The following is a 17,227-nucleotide window of genomic DNA, read 5'->3' as shown; positions in this document are numbered from 1 at the left end:
AGCAGTTTCTCTTAAATCATTCAAACATAAAAGCGTGTCAATGTAACTTCAATAGAAATTCCGCACAATATTCAATTCCCCATCGCGGGAAATGTTGATGAGTTTCCGTTTCCGTTGAAACGTGAAGGCAACAAAAATTACCTGTAAATTACCGGAAGTCTGATAACATGTTTCTGAGGCATAAAAAGAAAACGAAATTTCAATTTTGTTTTTTGGTGTGTTTGCACTAAAGCTATTAAAGCTTAGATAAAGTAATTATATATTATTTATATTTTTTTTTCGTTCTTCTTTTAATTGTAATAAAGTTAAAATTTGTTATGTACCATTCGTTTAACAAGTGTTATTATGCATAACATACATTCATATTGTTTCTATATAATGTCATGGCATTATTATCAATGATATTTTGTTGCTGCTTCTTCTTCTGTTTATCCAATTAATAAAAAGCTAATAAAGTTTCAAAAATTGCTCTCTACTGAGATCGGCCTGCTAGCTATGCTACATATTGATTTGATTATTTTGAGTTAACAGTTACTTAAAGATATATATTGCTTGCAGTTTATATATGTATACAGTTTTTGTTTTTTGGCAGATCTACTACAATAGATACGAGTACATATATATTGTGTATAATTAGAATTAATAGGCGTATATGTATATACTTATATATGAATGTAGTATGTAAAAAGACTTTTCGTAGTAACAGTAAGAAAGTAATTTTGTGATGGCCTGCAATCTATTGCTTATATAAAGTAAATACACTTTGAACTAGTATGTATCATATATGGAAAGTGTTTTGGATTCGATTTCTTTTGTTTTTCGCTCTGGATATGCCTAGCAAATTGTCTGATTGAGCAGCTCATAACAATTTTGAGCGGTCATTGCTGCCTCTTGACGCGTTTTCAAAAAATTACCCACCCAGTGGGCCGTAAGATCCAAGTATTTGGTTTTCGTTCCAGGATTATAGTCTAGAAAACCAGCACGTGGTATTACCTCTTCGATTTGGCTGCCATCGGGCCAGTTATTGTAGCTGGCGATGTTAATGAAGCCCAAATGATTTAGTATCGCTGTACGCCAGGCCACGCCATAATACTAAAAAAAAAAAGACAAGACAAAATTCAATTAGGTTTTTCAAGAAGCTACCAACTCGTAAGGACTATACATACCCTTCCATTACTGCGATGCCTTTGTATATCGCCATGTCGCGGGAACTTATTACGTTCCGCAAAACCTGGTCCAACTGTTGGAACAAATAGCATTTTGTAGGACAAGGCATAGGATTTAAGATATGACCAATTTTTCCAGGTGCTGGCAAATACAGCTCCATTGCTAGGTAATTTGGAGTAAAAGCCATCAAAACAGAGGCGACGCATCACATCCAAATGGCTTTTAAGTCTGAAACGAAATGTTGTTATCGTTTAGTCGATTTTAAAGGATATTCTTTCCTCACCTAATGTGACCTATAAAAAAGGCATCCAATATCCGACGGAGACCATCGCCATCATCCAACTGAGCCGCGGTCTGACGGCAGAGTAGCCGGCCAAGGCTATCACTGAGCTTATAGGCATTACTCACATACAACACGGGCATTAGAGCTCGTCGGGATTGGCTGTATACCCGATAAAATCCTGGCAACTCGGCATATGTGGAAATATCCTGCAACTGTTGACGCACAAATTCCACACTCTGATTGCCAGCGACGCTTAGTTCAAAGGTCACGCTGAGATTATGCTGAGGTGCCAATTCAATGATTTGATTGAGCAGTGCCGTATCCGCTGGTTTAGCAGAGCTTCCAGGAAAACTTAGTATCAACACACCAATGCCACAACTGCGAATGTTCTCAAAGTGCTGAGAAAGCAATGAGGAGCTTGGCTTGTAAAGACCCAATGCTGGATAAAAGGCTGTGTTGAGAATTTTCACAGGTTTCGGAGTTGTTAGCGGCACATCATTAGGATGTTCGGGGGGCGGTGCTGATGGCTTCTTTGATTTATACCAAATTTGATTTGCCGTATAGAATATATGTACAGCTGTCGTTACCACATCCAATGTTGTGCGACTCTGCTCAACCTCATTGTCACGCTGCTGTTGTTGTTGCTGCTGCTGTCGCATGTGGTCAAGTCGGCTTTGGATAATACGTGCTTTAATCTGCTGTTCATTATATTTCTCCGGCACAATGACGCCATGATCACGTTTTGATTGCAACAAAGCCACAGCTGAAGGTTGCCTCTCCTGGTTCTGCTGCTGCTGCTGCGTGTCGCCATCTCTATATGCCCTTGCTATAAAACGCTCATCCAGCAGCAATTCAATGGCAGCACTGTGTCCCGTCGAGCCGAGCACAATGATGGTAACCACAAGGAGTACCACAATGGCCAATAGAAGAAATATTTTCACCTTACGCCGCGTTTTTACATATTTCTTAAGCAGCATTTTGGGTTTACAAGCATTCGCTTTCACATTGTTCGGAAGTTTGACTTTGTTTTCTCCCCACTCACCTCTCTACATACAGCTCTCCTTCTTTGCTTTGTTTTTTACATCCTAGTTGGCCATCCCTGCCGTTGCCGGAAGCTCTTGGCCATTGCGCATGCCTGTAACGGACATACAAACTATCACAAATTCTGCTACCCAAATCACTTTTAGCAATGGAGCTGTAGGAAATACTTTATGACTTTATCTGACTGTAACAAATTACATCAATGTATACAATATTTTGCTTGCAAGTTAAAGAAAACGATATTCTTTTAATAAGTCATTATAATTATTATTATTAGAGATCGCAGAATATCAATAAGAATGAATTTGAATGCGAATTCTTATATTGTTTTTGTACACATTGTCTGATTGATTTATTTTATTAGTTATAAAGTAGAATTTATAAAAATGGTAGCAATATTTTGTTTTTTTCGTTTTTCTAATTAGGGTGCATTTAATTGTTATGGTTTTGTTGTTACTTAAGTCCACTCTAGCGTCCTTCAACTGTAATGAAAGAAAAATATGGCGATGTTTAATGTTGTGTCGTTTCAAAAAAGGCACACTTTGAACTTACTGTATGAGGATAAATCAATTTCCTCCGGCAGCTCAGTAATATTGACATCAAAACGATCCTGTACTTCGTTAAGTATCTTGGCATCATTCTCGTCGGAGACAAACGTAATGGCTAGACCTTTGGTACCGAAACGACCAGCACGCGCCACGCGATGCAAATATGTATCCGAATCCTCAGGCATATCATAATTGAATACAATATTAACCCGCTCAATATCCATGCCACGACCAAATAGATTGGTGGCCACTAGAATACGTTTTTGGAAGTCTTTGAATTGTTGATAACGATTCAGACGCTCCTCCTGTGACATGCCACGATGAATGCCAATGGCTGGGAAATTTTGCTCAGTTAGCAACTGCGCCAAGGCAACACATCGCTGAACGGACTTGACGAAAATTACAACCTATTGAGAGTGAGGATTATTGGGTTATTGATGCTACCAAATACTAATCTCAAGAATTTACCTGATTAAACTCGAGTACATCGAGTAATTCGAACAGCTTCTTGTTCTTCTCGTTCTCCTTGAGATTGTTATAGTGCTGTTGCAGACCGTGCAGAGTCAGTTTGGCTTCATCATCAACGTACACTTCCATGGGCTGTTTTTTGAATATTTGAAAATAGAATTTATATAAAATTTAAAGGAAACAGTTATAAAGTGTTGAACAAATCTACAACTATGCTCGCCTACAAACTCTACATACGGCCACACGCTACCACCATGAATGATATATACACGTATCATCGTCCAATCATCGTCAACTAATTCCCCTTGGGACCAGATGATGGATGTATGTTATCTCAGTCAGAATTGTGTCTGTGTGCAGTTGAAGTTGATCTGGAGTTGAATTGTTTAGCCGGAGGCAGACGATGCTATTGCTTCTTCAAACAGTTGTCTCTCTCTCTCTTCTTGAGTGTAATTTGATTTATTTAATTGATTTATATCTTTTTTGTTTGCTTTGATTAAATCATTGCGATTGTATGTGACGCGACAATATTATATTATTGCTTTGTTATTTGGCTTATACGGTTGCATATTACGCGTTTAACCATTTGGAAAATGGGTTTTGGTTATTCAAATTTTTAAAATTGGATTCATGTTAGGTCCCTTTATAGAGCATATACGTTTGATCATTTACGCGTTTATACATTTGCAAGAGAATGCAATTGGTGGAAAATCTTTAGGTGTTGCAATAGTTTCCCGATTTTTATACAGAAGGTAGTATTTGAAATTAGTAATAGTAACTAGTGGTCGTGCTTGTAGTAATTGTAATTGTACGAGGAGAAGTACGAGTATTGTGGATATGAACACGTTGATATTTACATCTTGCATAAACTTTTTGCATACGGGACGTATGTCTTTGCTCAATGTAGCAGAGAACATCATAACTTGTTTGCCGTGTGGTGTGCTGCGGAATATCTCTTGAACATCGCGACGCATGTCTGCAAATGTGAAAAAAATTCATTTTTAATGAAAATCAACTCAAATTTATGAATAAATGAGACTACTTACCTAGCTGTTCCAACATTTTGTCACACTCATCGAGAACAAAATGTTTTAAATGCTTCAAATTCAGTTTTTTGTTACGTATCAAAGCCAAAATACGACCAGGTGTACCAACGACAATATGGGGGGTACCACTCTTGAGAGTCTCCTCGTCTTTTTGGATTGCCATACCGCCAAAGAAAACAGCAACCTACAATTGAAAAACAATTTAATATATTGTCAATGAAAGATGAGTTTACAAGATCGACTTACCTTAACTGTGGGCATATACTTGGAGAAACGCTCATACTCTTTGCTAATCTGGAATGCCAGCTCACGGGTGTGACACATAACCAATACATGACAGGTATTATTATCGGATGGTTCAAGCTGCTGCAGTGTGGCTAGCACAAACACAGCCGTTTTGCCCATACCAGATTTGGCTTGGCATAGAATATCCATGCCCAGTACAGCCTGCGGAATGCATTCGTGCTGAACTGCAAGAAGCACGTGATTTGAGGAATAACTGTACACATTTTCCGTTTCAATTACTTACCTTCGGATGGATGCTCAAAACCGCAGTCAACGATTGCACGTAAAATTTCTGGCTTCAGCAAGAAATCACGAAATCCAGAACTGTGTATAGATACATAAGTACCCTTCACGTCTTTTTTGGGAGCCTCACGATTCTCCACCGCAGTGGTCTCGGTCTGCTCCTCATCCTCGTAATCGAGAAGATCATCATTATCAGCCATTATTGATTGCTTTTTATTCTTTTTTCTTCTTGTAGTAGCTTATAACTTGGACAACGAGTACGCTGTTGTTGCTGCAAAAAGCGGAAATATTAACTACACACATATACATATGTACATATGTCTGGCCTCAAAAAAAAAAAAAGCGGTGAAAAAAAGCCGGCGTTCATACGCATACCTGTCGCCATTTTGTTTTTTCACCACATTGCAAAATAATAATTTAATTACATTGTGAAATTGCACAGTACCTGCAATTGTATTTGCAAACGGGCTAACAAAGAGGATTAACTTACCTTGTGTAACTTGTTTTCTCCAAAATGCAATTTTTTCCAAAGTGAAAATAAAATCTCTATTTTTCAACGTGAGCGACAATGATGCGACGTAGGGATGAGAGCTCCAACGATAGCACAATCGATGTTTTCTTATCGAGTAGATTTCGATAGATCTACTCGGTGCCGCCATCTCGAGTTAAATAAACTTTAACACTAGAGGACGCTAGTGTGCCATTTTAACCACAAATTGCGAAACAAACTTTTAAATAATGCTTCTTTATTTCACTTTTAACTTCTACAATTTCTTATGTACTTTGCACTATTGCGATTACTTATAATTAGGTGCTGCATATACACATTTAATATCTACGAATTAGACTTTCTCATGGTTTTGATGATTGTTGGTTTCTGTGTGTCTTTAAATAGTTGTCAACAAATAAATTTTCAGTTTTTGTATATCAAATATGACAACACTTAACAATTTAAGCTTAAAACTAAGATGCTCGTTTTGTTAATGGAGCCTTTCCAAATTTTGGGTATTTCGTGTGTATTTCTTGTGTGTGTGTGTGTGTGATTCACTCTGATGCTGCTCTCCTTAATGATTAAAAAATTTTAATAATAGAAATCCTCAACACGATCGGATATAGCAGCCGGGAGAAAACTTCACCCGGCTACTTCCTCGCTGACAAAATCCAGTTTGACTACTTCGGCGGGCAAACACTCCTCGACATCAACTTCATTTTCTTGGACATTTATGCGATTTAGAGTCATTGATACATCTGGCCCACATTTAAGGGCTAAGCTACCGGATGTGGATGTGGTTGCTGGGGTTGGGATTGGAATTGCGATTGGAGTGGACGTGGTGCTAACAACATCATCTTCAGCAATTACCACAGTGCTCAGAGTGGAATTCGTTGTGACTGCCGTTGGGGACGTGGTCGTCGTTTGTGGGGGTGGCTGGATGATGATATTTTCGGTAATTGTTGGTGTATTACTAGCAGCTGCAGCGGCGGCGGCTGCAGCCATTGCTGTCTTTTGCTGCGTTATTTTATGCAATTGATTAATTGTGTAGGTTACGGGTGAAGTCGTTGTAGCCTGTGCCTGCTGCAGAACAATCTGCTTCGGATGCGTTGTGACCAGTTGAACATGCTGAATCGTTGAATTCTGCGGTTGCACCGGCTGCGTTTTAAATACTTGATGCTGCTGTTGATTTTGTGTCGTTGCTTGTAGTTGCGGCTGCGACTGTTCCTGCTGCTGCGTTTGTTGAATTATAGGCAATTGCTGGACTGTTTGGATCACATGCTGGACCTGCTGCACGGGTACCTGTTTGGCGGGAATGCCGGCATCCTCAAAGGCCTTCTTTTTCAATGCTTGGCGTATTTGAGAACTGCAACAAAAGTTGGTCGAATTAGCATGGGATCGATATCTCTGAGATTTATCCATGTTCTCGCTCGCTATGACACTTACACTGTGCGATTCTTAATGCTAAGACTGATTTTGCTAAGGTCATCCGAGAAGCGCATTATGGACGTGTGCAACATGTCGATTTCTTCGTCCGTCCACTTACTGCTCGCGCCATAGCGAGGGAACATGAAAGCAAAACACTTGAGCATTAAAGCCTACGTCTCTGGTTAGGCTAAATTTTGTTTTCCGGATTGGTATCCGATACATACCCAGACGGTGATTCGGCATTAGGATGCAACTGCATTGTCAAATCTCCCAATCTACTGAATGCCTGTCCAGCGGCCGTGAAAATCTCCCCAACCTGAGAAAAAGAACAAACAAATGTATTAAGGATACGCTTTTATCTCCTTTGCAGAGTTCTTGCGTTTCTGCCGCCTGCCTTGCAAATTCAAAACAAACGCGCCCTCTCTCCCTTAACCACCCACCCGCCCACTCCTCTATCATCGTGGAACAACAAATTGCTGTTGCTCTTACTCGAAGGAGCGAGAGGCTCGACTCCCGCTCGCGCCACTTTATTTTCCCGCACAAAGTAAATACCGCAAAAGTGGTAAAATATTTTAGTCCATTGATGAAATTAATACTTAAAAGCTCTGCACGTACCTTGGTAGCCGAGTTCATGGCGTATCAAACAAACTAAACTACTTTTTTGTTATAATTTTCTGTTTTTAGCGTCAATGTTGCCAGAAGCAATATTTTTTCTTTCACTCTGGCATCATAAAGTTTCTCCGCATGTTGCCAGATGTCAAATGGAAAATTCGATGGTCGATATGTTGAACTAATCGCCGATAAGTAATAAGTTATTATCGATACTTTATCCTTTTCAAAAAAATTTAAATTAAAAGTACAAACTATTTTCCACCAATTACAGTAACTTTTGATTGCAATTTCAAAAACTTTGTTTTCGATTAAGTTTATTCTATTATTAATACCAAAAATTTGAGATTGAAAAAAGTAAAGCGACACTTTAGACGTATAAATGAACATAGAAATCATAAATAAACATAGAATATGCATATATACAGTTAAAACAAGATAACTAATACTTAAAATATAAACTTTGTATGTATGGCTTATTTAGATGATGATGGTGCTGTAACAGAACCCTCTAAGCATGCAATTCGAGTACGAAGTTCCGTAACTTCATCCTTGCGAATTTGAAGAGCTCTCTTCGCCAAATCGTATTTTTCACGGAGGATAGACAGTTCTTTTTTCTGTGCCTCACTTTGTGCCTGAAAAATAAATACATATTGCGGATTTCGTTTGGCTACAGTTTTTAAATTACCAACCTTAAGGGCCCCTATTTGTCCGGCAGTAAATGAAGTGATGTTCGTAGTATCGCTATTCTCATTCTGTTGTAATTTTTCTTCCAGATCTTTGATTTGTCTATAGCGAAGGCGGCACAAACCAAGAGCATCAGTCAATTTTAGATTTGTCTTTTCCAATATCGATTCCAACTCTGACTCTGTCTGCGTATCTTTACAAGTTGTTTCGGTTTTTAAAGACGTATTTTCACTGGTTAACGTTGTTTTTGAGGCTGTGGCCGAAAGTGCATTAATCTTGCTTATAAGATCTTGGTTCTTTTGTTTAAAACGTTTAACCTCATGGCGGGCTTTCTCAACCTCATCCTGAAGTCTCTGCTTTAATTGGCCATTCTCTATTTTCAAAGGATGATTTTTTAATTCAAAATTCAAGGCAGTAACTTGGCTGTCGCGGATAAATAGTTCTCGTTGGCAGTCTTTAAGCTTTCGATCCAATTCAGTGCAACTACACGTTTCAGCTAAAAAGAAAATCAGTTTACTTATGTAGCTATTAAAAGAGTGAGAAGTAAATAATTTTAACTCACCAACTGGATCAGTCATGCACCCAGCATCCCTGAAATCGTTCCAGTAAGACTGGCGACGCTCGTCATGTGCAATTATCCTTCGATTTTTCCTCATTTCGGACTCGAAACTAATTGATTTCTAAAAAAAGATAAATATATATTTAACCAAACATATTCTGATAGACGTGTGGCTTCGTCCTACCCGTGGCACAGTGGCGTTTCGATCTAGACTTCTTCTTCCAATTGGCAAAGTTGGATTCACCGAACTGGGAGACAAATTCGACACATTCGAATCCATAGATACATTACTAGAGTTGACGGACTTGCATTTTTGTATGCCACTCAATTGAGACTCCAATTTCTCTACAATCTCAGTAAGAGTACACAGCTTCTCTTCTAGATTTCGCTTATCAGTCAACAGACTGGAAATGGTGGCATCTTTTTGTTGATATTCTGTCTTTAAATTGGTTTCCTTTGTTTTCTGAAATGGAAGTTTTCCGTTAAAGGGGATTCTCTGGCACTAGGCAGCATAAGGCACAAACTTACCAAAGTGGAGCGCAAATTTTCGCATTCCTCGGTTAGTCTCTCAATTGTTGTTTGATTGGAAAGAACTGCCTTACTTGTTTCCGAAGCTATCTTTAATTTGCCATCTAGTTGTTCATTAAGAGTTTTTAATTTGTTGTAATCATCTTTTAGGAAATTGCTATCCTTACGCTCTTTCTCCAGTAAGCATGTCAACTCCTTATTTTTTGAATCCATTTCCTCTTTTTGCAAATGCAATGAGTTTAATTTTATTTGTTGCTCTTTTATTGAACCCTGCATTTCATTGACCTGCCGTGCCAATTCTCGTGATTCAGTTGACATTCTCGTTTCGAGTTCTTCAATCTGTTTAAGTAATATTGATTGTCCTGCACAGGCAGTCTTTCTAGCATCTTCGGCGGCCTGCAATTGTGAACGCAACTCATTGGCATTGGACTCGGATATTGTTAAATCTTTAAGTATGCTCTCAATCTTATCCTTTAATTCTTGAATGATTTTCTCCATATCAGCGGCACGCAGTCTAAGTTTTTCGTGCTCGGCTGTAAGGTCGTCAAAGTATCTAACACTCTGATTGGCTTGAACCAATTCGTATTCAAGATCTTTAAGCTTGGCATTAAAGGTCTCGATTTTTTCCTCCATTTCGGTTTTCTCTTCAGAGCTTTGTTTTATAAGAGCGTCTAATTGATTTTGCAATTGTTGCGACTCTTTCAAAGCATCTTCCTTTTCCGCAATAGATGCTTTTAATAATTGTTGCTCATCCAGTTGCTTCGCCTTCGCTTGGTGCAATTCCTTTTCAAGATTCTTAAAGGTTTCGAATTGTTTATCTTTATCGGTTTGTATTTGAGCCTTTTGCTCAATAACATCTTTCAATTGCTGTTCCAACTGTTGAGTCTTTTCCGAGGCCTGTGCGTTCTCCTGTTTCAGATTCTTTAGCTTTGTATTTAAGCTTTCCAACAGCTCTTCCTTTTGTTTTTGTAGTAGAGCCTTTTGGTTAAAAGCAGTTTCTAATTTTTCTTCCAAATGTTGAGACTTTTTCGAACCCTCGACTTTTTGTTCTACTATATCCTTTAATTTCATATTCAGGGTCTCGACTTGTTCCTCCATTTGGCTTTGTATTTGTGCATTTTGCTTTAATTCTTCTTCTAACTGTTGAGATCGTTTCAAGACAGATGCCTTTTCTTGAACAGAAGCTTTCAATTGTTCTTCCAAAGACTCAAGCTTTTGGGTCATGATGTCCTTTAAGCTTTGAGTTTCTGCATTCAAAGCATCAAATTGCGACTGCAATGCCATCTTTTCTTCTCTAAGTTTATCCATGCTACTATGATAATCACTCTTGAGCTGTTTATATAAAAGCGATTGTTCGGCGTCCTTTTTCTCAAGGTCTTGAATAGTATTTTTCAATGATTGTATTAGCTCTAGATGTTTGTCAGCATCTACGTGACTTTGGCTGGTAGAATCTGCTAGTTGTATGGTGAGTTTTTCAATAATTTTCTGGCTTTCATCGTAGAGAGACTCAAGTTCGTGCTTTTCCTTTATGACATTGTCTAGGGCCAAGTTGTGCTCGTTTGTTAGGGTCTTTATATTCGTATTATGCTCAACAATATTACTCGCAAGTTTCGCTTCTGCTGATGACAGACTCTCCTTTAGTTTAGACAAACTTGATTCATAGCGATCTTTGCGCTCCTTCCATTCACTGTTATATTTACTTATATTTGCACGATATTCGCTTTCGCTTGTCTCTATTTTATCAAGGAATTCAAGTTTTAAGGCAATGATCTCTTCGGTTTTAAGTCTCTCCATATCCTCGAGATCATTTTCAGCGCATTTAAGTTTTTGATTAAACAAAGTCAATGAAATATAATTGTTTTTATCGAACTCTGAAGTCTGGAGACGCTCTTTTAGTTCATCCAGTGATTTTTCAGCTTTAATATTGCGCTCAGTTAAATCCGCATTCATTTGTTGTAATTGGTCGATTCGTTGAGCATCGTCCACAGATTTGGCTATTTGTCGATTTAGCATTTGCTGCTTGTGCTCGGCACTCGATTGCAATTCGACTTGTTGAACATCCATCGATAGGCAACGCTCGTTTAATTCTTGAATATCAACTTGAAGTTGTCTAATGGTTTCATCCTTAATCCCGATTTGATGTCGCTGCTGTTCTAGTTGATCCTGCAACTCAATCTCTCTTATACGTAGATCCGATATAGTTGAGTTCAATGAAACAATTCCCTTAATATCCTGCTCACAATTCGAATCATTTGCCATCGAAGATATAGCGAAACTTTCACTCAAAGTGTTTTCTTTCACCTTAACTTGCAATTCCTCACAAACCATTGTGATTTCGGCATTTTGCTTTTCCAGCGATTCAATTTGACGTTGATAGCCCTCCACTTTATTGACTATAACCGATTTCTCTAGGAGTGCCGACTCCAGATTAGTCATCTGTTCACGCATATCATTGATGGTGCGTTCGGTGGCATCTATTAAAATGTTTTTCTCAGCAATCTCATTTTCCAATAGTATAATATGATTGCGCAAATCACAATCATTTTCATCGCCATCGTAGTTTAATTTGATGATTTTAAATCTATGCTGTTTTAGAATGCCTTTCAGGTACACACATTTATCTTCATCCATATGATTTTCAAATTGATGGGTGATAAGGTCAGTGTCCTCGGTGCACTCTAGGTACAACTTGAGGGCTGGGACCTTATTGTTGGATTCTACGTATTTGGTTGCTCTAAACACGCGACTAAATCCGGAGAGGTGTTTAAGCTCTATTTCATGAAGTGATTCGGATAACTTGGCAAATTGTTGCAGCAGTTCATTGTCCAAATCTCCTTCAGTTTCACTACATTCGGTTCCGACACCAGAACTTTTCATTGACTCTGCATCGCCGCTCTGTTGTAGTTGTCTCTGGTGTTGTTTTAATTCCTCCTGCAGGGCAATACATTGCTTGCGTAGGGCATCGCCGTCCTGGACGCTCTCGATTAGTTCGTTCGATAGGCAATCATATTCCTTTTGAATATCATTGAAATTTGTCTCCATTTCCAATAGTTTGGCTTGCAGCTCTTTACTTTGGGCCTTAAACTGATCGTCAAGTGCTTCGGTATTCATTCCATTTATAAGCTTTTGCTGAGCTTCCTCCACACGTTCCTTAAGACAAGTAATTTCAGTTTGTAACTTCACGTTTTCAGCCTGAAGCACCAAACAACTTTCCGCCGAAACAGAAGATTTTAGTTCCAAATTTTCATAAGACTGTTGAAGCTCCGTGTACTTTAGCCGTATGGCGTTATAGTCCGCTTGCAAATCTTTTATAGCCTGCACCTGTGACTGCCACGATTGCTCCAAATCATTGTATTTGCCCTGCAGAAAGGTCACATCATCTCGCAGACGCTCACAATGATTCGCCTTTTCAGCCACCTCGACGGTTGCTTGGCCAAACGCTATTTGAACACTCTCCAGCTTTGCTCGAGTCTCGGCGATTTCAAGCCGTAGTTTCTCACATTCACAATTGATTGACTCCACAGTTTTCGAATCCGATTTACATTCATTTAAGAGTTTTTCTAACTGCTGGCAATTATTGCAAATTCTCTCACAATTCGTCTCCAACTCGGGGCAAAGGGAACGCATTTGATCTTCCTTGCTGTTGCGCAACATATCCCGCGATAGCTCCTCGAGAGTCTTTTGTAAATTGCAAATTTTCGTCTCCTTCTCGTCAAGCGCCGACAGCAAATCATTTTCACGCAGTTGCAATTTATTATTGTGATTTTTATATTTAAATTCTATATCCACTAAATCACGATTCTCCATCTCAAGTTTCTCAATTTTCTGCTTTAGCTCTTTTAATTCTGCCTCGTAGTTCTCTATCTTGGCATTGGATGTTTGATTGGTCAAAGTTAGTGCGGCAACTTCATTCTCCAGCGTCTCGCAGCTAGAAATTAAATAATATGCAATAAAAATAAATTTTTAAACAAATAATTTAACAAATTTTTTAATTGACAAATACCTTTATAAAATATAGTTCATTGAAATTTAGTTAGTACTTTCTAGAAAGCAGTATAATATAATTCGATGAGACTAAAATGAATTAAAATGGATTGTGTACTCTAACAATGAGATTTCAAATACTTCGATCATTTATTCAATCGTTTTCGTTTATTAACAAATTCCAAAAACTCATGCAAATGATTTTAGTATTCGGATTGTTTTTGAATATAATCATTCATTAATAAGTACACAGAATAACCGAATTCTTTTTGTACCTTAGTTTAAGGTGCTCTATGTATGGTGGATTAACTATTCTAAAGATTTTTTCGTAGAGATTGGATTAAATTCCTATTAAAACGCTTCACTAGAAATCAAAGTTTATTCACATTCATTGTGTGAAGCATAATTTCCCTTACATTAAATTTGTTTACTCTTTGAAACTCTAATTTAGTTGTCCCTTTTGGTGTTGCATCCACAGACACACTCAGAATTTGTATTTAGAGCGCACACTAAAAATAGAAACAGTCGCAGCTGATCGCTGACAACATTCCTCCCAGCTGAAGTTGCGATGGGCTCTCATCCAAAAACGCATATCTACCGCCGTTTTGCACCTACTCAAATGTATGTTTGTGTGTATACTCACTCATGGGTATCAATTTGAATTCAATTTATTTACATATAAAAGTTTATATGTATTAGGTTACATCACAAATCAAGGCCGAGAGAGAGACGGGGTAACGATAGTAACACACACACACACAGCAGAAAAGACGTCACCGATCGATCTGGTTTATCAAAAGTAAACCGAAATAATGGCAACTAATTTGTACATTTTTTGGTAGAGAAGATTATCACGAACTTGGCCAGTTACCAGTTACCAACTACTACTAAACATTCTTTGTTTTTTACTATTGACCGTTGGCAGAACGTAGCGCCGGCATAACGCTTCGTTCTCCTCGTCGTCGTCGTGTTCTTTTGTGGAGAAACTGGCTCAGAATAACTTTGCACCCACAAAAACGACTCCACCAAAAAATACATATGCATTTTCAATGTGCATATGTGTGCGAGGGTGTGAGCGTGTGTGTGTGTGTGGGTATGTCTTTGTATGCGCGTTGGCGTTTGTTTTTCTTTTCAATTTCTTTTTAACCTGGTGTTCGTCGTTTGGTTTGGGGCACAGAGATCTCTCAGTGGCTGGCAAGAGAGTAAGTATTCAAGCATTGAGCTTCGAACGACAACAGAGAATAGAAGAGATCAGTCCCTTACTTAGGTATTCTCACCATATGTTGGTTTGCACGGCGCGCCAACTATAATTCAAAACTGTTTTAAAGTGTGCAAAGTTTCAAATGTTAAGATTATATAATTGGGCAATACTTTTTTTTTTTTTAATATCGGCCAGATATTTTAACTTTTCAAGATAAGTCATAAAAACTTCAAAATTTTAAGTGATTTGTTTTAGAAGCCTTGAATGGCAAATAATTATCTTTGTTGGCTTTTAATGACAAAGAAATAATTGTGTTTGAGTCTTTTTGTTTTGCCTTTTTGTAAACTACTTTTTTCTAGAATCTTTTTTATTTAAATTTTCTGTGGTCTGCTTTAGTATTTAGTCACTCAATTTTGAATAAGGAACAGCAACAATAAAAAGACAAACCCATAACAACAGACAAACCCATAACAATATTGAGAAGGGAACAAAAATGAAAGCCATCAACATAAAATACTAAAATTTAACTAACGAGATTTAATACCAATCAAATGAAACTTTTCCGTTAACGTTTCATTGACTCACCGCTGTTGATAATTTAATTTGTCTGCTTCAAGACCATCGCGTTGAATAGTCATGGCGTGCAATTTCTCTGTCAAATCTTGACACTTTTCCCACTCGCTGCTATTATCACATAACTTTTCCAAATTTGTAAAAGTTTGTAATTCCAAAAGTTCCTTTTCAAGATTTTCCTTACTACAGATGAAGCAGATGATGTTGTTTTGGTGATAATGAAACAAAAAATTGTGAATGAATTGTGCATGAGATGGAAGGATTGGAAAGTGTAGAACAATGCAACAAAAATTTAGAATCCACACTTACTGTGCATTTCCCATTTGTGAAGCGTTTGGGGTTAAGGCAATTGGTATAATTGGTCTACCTAGGCCTTGAAGCGGTGGTGTTGGTATATCCAAAGGATCCAATCCAAAATCGTGCAGTTCTCCGGGAACAAAGACTTCTTTATCATCGGATTGTGCCGAATTAAGAATATTTATTGTCTTTGGACCATTATCATAACGATGGCTGATATGAGAAGTTGGAAAGAAACTTGGCTTCGGAAGTTGGGAATGCTTTAACGTGGACCCTTCTGATGGTACTAGCGTTGACGTAGACGGAAGTTCAAGCAATGAGGCGGATGGACACCATGTTCGACGACGTTTTTGTAAACGTTTTTCATTATTCACCGAATTACTGGTAATAATCTTAAGCATATCACTTTTAAGTCGTTTCTCCAGCTGCTTAACTTTCAGCTGACTCTCATTTTTACGCTCTTCCTCTGCGAGGCGGTTTTTAAGATCCTTAATTTCACGCTCCAACCGCTTCATCATAGTCGCATCCGATACTACTTCATTGACTTGTGGCTTGATGCGGACTTTCTTTGCTCGCATGGCAAAATTCAAAGTGGACTGGGACTCATCACAGATGGAGGGCTTTATTGTACATATTATCGAAGTAAGGGCATTACCCACCAACGACGCTTGCAATATTCGTGTAAGTTTTGAGTCACGGAAACTTATAAACTTCTTGTCCATGTTCTCAGCCAAATTATTGATTACATTGCTGAGAAAGAGCAGACTTTTGTTAATGTGTGCTCCCTCTTTTAGACGAGCCCCACGGGCACCTGTTTGATCAGCACGTTCGGAACCCGCCAAGTCAACTAGGTTCAAAACACTTTGAATGACTGCGTCATCTTCACTGCGATCCGTTTTACGTGATTCAATGATCTAGGTAAGGCAAAATATAGTAACATATGGAAAACAACAACAAGGCTAAACTTACTATGCGAAAAACAGCATGCGAACGACTGGAACGTTCGTTCATATTAGTTTCACCCACTGTCCGCTCCTTATTGCCCATGCACAGAAATTGAAGCAGATCAACCTCGCTAGTTATAATAACCTCTTCGCAATTGACATTGACAACGCCATTGCCGGCCTCGTGGATCTTGAGGTCCTGGTTCTTCTTATTAAGCAGATCGTAGATTTTCTCATTGTATATTTCTATGTAGCCCACTCTTAGCAGGTAGTCGCGATCATTATTATTGGCTATTTGTTTAAAGATTTCCTTTGCCGCCAACACCATGACACCAGGATTAATATTGTCGCCCATCATGGTGTATGTTTTCCCAGATGATGTCTGGCCATAGGCAAATATCGTACCATTGAAGCCTTGCATGCAGGCGTGTACAATATGCTTTGCCATTCGGTCGAAAACTTTCTGGTTAGTTGTATCCTGATCGAAGGCGTAATCTGTAAACGAAATACATAAATACACACACACTCGTAGAACCACATACGGCAAAGCCTTCCCACTTACCAACAACAAAGGGATCGGCTTGGCTGTCTATCAACTGTATGGCACACTCATCCTTAACTTGCCAAAGTGTGGATTCTCCTGGCTCGACCGGGCGAACCTTTATGCACACTTGTATTGAACTTTTTGCAGACATGGCCCAAATTATATGCAATTCACACACACAAAACACAAAAATACATTCAAATTACAATCAGAAATAACTTTTTTGACAACAGTTACTATATTTTTCTACAGTTATTTCGAACAAGTGCCGCTTCATAGAGGTGAGCAATGGATCGTGAGTA

At 38.4% G+C, this 17,227-nt stretch overlaps 4 protein-coding genes across 6 annotated transcripts; all 4 read right to left on the bottom strand.

The window, feature by feature from the left end:
- Nucleotides 1-277: 277 nt before the first annotated feature.
- Nucleotides 278-2,520, bottom strand: LOC137581057 (glycoprotein endo-alpha-1,2-mannosidase). Its single transcript, XM_068295221.1, has 3 exons — nucleotides 1,451-2,520; nucleotides 1,167-1,395; nucleotides 278-1,092 (listed from the first exon to the last, which is right to left on the bottom strand). The coding sequence occupies exons 1-3, from the start codon at nucleotides 2,425-2,427 to the stop codon at nucleotides 835-837; spliced, it is 1,464 nt and encodes a 487-aa protein (XP_068151322.1). The 5' UTR covers nucleotides 2,428-2,520; the 3' UTR covers nucleotides 278-834.
- A 287-nt stretch (nucleotides 2,521-2,807) lies between these two features.
- Nucleotides 2,808-5,709, bottom strand: Hel25E (ATP-dependent RNA helicase 25E). The gene is made up of 8 exons (XM_068294291.1): nucleotides 5,572-5,709; nucleotides 5,083-5,352; nucleotides 4,800-5,023; nucleotides 4,554-4,737; nucleotides 4,365-4,483; nucleotides 3,508-3,639; nucleotides 3,044-3,446; nucleotides 2,808-2,973 (listed from the first exon to the last, which is right to left on the bottom strand). Exons 2-8 carry the CDS (start codon nucleotides 5,279-5,281, stop codon nucleotides 2,960-2,962), a joined length of 1,275 nt encoding a protein of 424 aa, XP_068150392.1. The 5' UTR covers nucleotides 5,282-5,352; nucleotides 5,572-5,709; the 3' UTR covers nucleotides 2,808-2,959.
- Nucleotides 5,710-5,810: 101 nt separating this feature from the next.
- On the bottom strand, nucleotides 5,811-7,752 carry LOC137580504 (ras-interacting protein RIP3). Of its 2 annotated transcripts, XM_068294571.1 has the most exons (4): nucleotides 7,615-7,752; nucleotides 7,224-7,315; nucleotides 7,018-7,116; nucleotides 5,811-6,937 (listed from the first exon to the last, which is right to left on the bottom strand). In XM_068294571.1, exons 1-4 carry the CDS (start codon nucleotides 7,630-7,632, stop codon nucleotides 6,214-6,216), a joined length of 933 nt encoding a protein of 310 aa, XP_068150672.1. In that variant the 5' UTR covers nucleotides 7,633-7,752; the 3' UTR covers nucleotides 5,811-6,213. The 2 variants fall into 2 exon arrangements, with proteins under 2 accessions (XP_068150672.1, XP_068150673.1); XM_068294572.1 differs by lacking the exon at nucleotides 7,018-7,116.
- A 156-nt stretch (nucleotides 7,753-7,908) lies between these two features.
- Nucleotides 7,909-17,191, bottom strand: cmet (CENP-meta). Of its 2 annotated transcripts, XM_068294256.1 has the most exons (9): nucleotides 16,944-17,191; nucleotides 16,407-16,876; nucleotides 15,450-16,351; nucleotides 15,153-15,323; nucleotides 9,383-13,310; nucleotides 9,039-9,317; nucleotides 8,858-8,975; nucleotides 8,301-8,791; nucleotides 7,909-8,243 (listed from the first exon to the last, which is right to left on the bottom strand). In XM_068294256.1, the coding sequence occupies exons 1-9, from the start codon at nucleotides 17,074-17,076 to the stop codon at nucleotides 8,085-8,087; spliced, it is 6,651 nt and encodes a 2,216-aa protein (XP_068150357.1). In that variant the 5' UTR covers nucleotides 17,077-17,191; the 3' UTR covers nucleotides 7,909-8,084. The 2 variants fall into 2 exon arrangements, with proteins under 2 accessions (XP_068150357.1, XP_068150358.1); XM_068294257.1 differs by lacking the exon at nucleotides 15,153-15,323.
- Nucleotides 17,192-17,227: the final 36 nt, after the last annotated feature.

Source organism: Drosophila tropicalis, unplaced genomic scaffold (assembly GCF_018151085.1).
Source record: "Drosophila tropicalis isolate 14030-0801.00 unplaced genomic scaffold, ASM1815108v1 contig_845, whole genome shotgun sequence".
Lineage (NCBI taxonomy): Eukaryota > Metazoa > Arthropoda > Insecta > Diptera > Drosophilidae > Drosophila > Drosophila tropicalis.
Note: the sequence above shows the minus strand (reverse complement) of the source record. Positions and strands in the feature narration are given on the sequence as shown.

Excerpts from the sequence above, each read along its gene's own strand:
- Hel25E (XM_068294291.1), bottom strand. The coding sequence starts at position 5,281 with ATGGCTGATAATGATGATCTTCTCGATTACGAGGATGAGGAGCAGACC. Across the intron at positions 4,738-4,799 it reads AGTATATGCCCACAGTTAAG|GTTGCTGTTTTCTTTGGCGG; the intron begins GTAAGTCGATCT and ends TTTCAATTGTAG. Across the intron at positions 4,484-4,553 it reads CAAAATGTTGGAACAGCTAG|ACATGCGTCGCGATGTTCAA; the intron begins GTAAGTAGTCTC and ends TCACATTTGCAG.
- LOC137580504 (XM_068294571.1), bottom strand. Across the intron at positions 7,117-7,223 it reads AATGCCGAATCACCGTCTGG|TAAGTGGACGGACGAAGAAA; the intron begins GTATGTATCGGA and ends TGGCGCGAGCAG. Across the intron at positions 6,938-7,017 it reads AGCATTAAGAATCGCACAGT|TTCTCAAATACGCCAAGCAT; the intron begins GTAAGTGTCATA and ends CTTTTGTTGCAG.
- LOC137581057 (XM_068295221.1), bottom strand. The coding sequence starts at position 2,427 with ATGCTGCTTAAGAAATATGTAAAAACGCGGCGTAAGGTGAAAATATTT. Across the intron at positions 1,396-1,450 it reads TTTTTTATAGGTCACATTAG|ACTTAAAAGCCATTTGGATG; the intron begins GTGAGGAAAGAA and ends ATTTCGTTTCAG. Across the intron at positions 1,093-1,166 it reads GGCATCGCAGTAATGGAAGG|TATTATGGCGTGGCCTGGCG; the intron begins GTATGTATAGTC and ends TTTTTTTTTTAG.
- cmet (XM_068294256.1), bottom strand. The coding sequence starts at position 17,076 with ATGTCTGCAAAAAGTTCAATACAAGTGTGCATAAAGGTTCGCCCGGTC. Across the intron at positions 9,318-9,382 it reads AAAATTTGCGCTCCACTTTG|AAAACAAAGGAAACCAATTT; the intron begins GTAAGTTTGTGC and ends CTTCCATTTCAG. Across the intron at positions 8,976-9,038 it reads GAAACGCCACTGTGCCACGG|AAATCAATTAGTTTCGAGTC; the intron begins GTAGGACGAAGC and ends ATCTTTTTTTAG.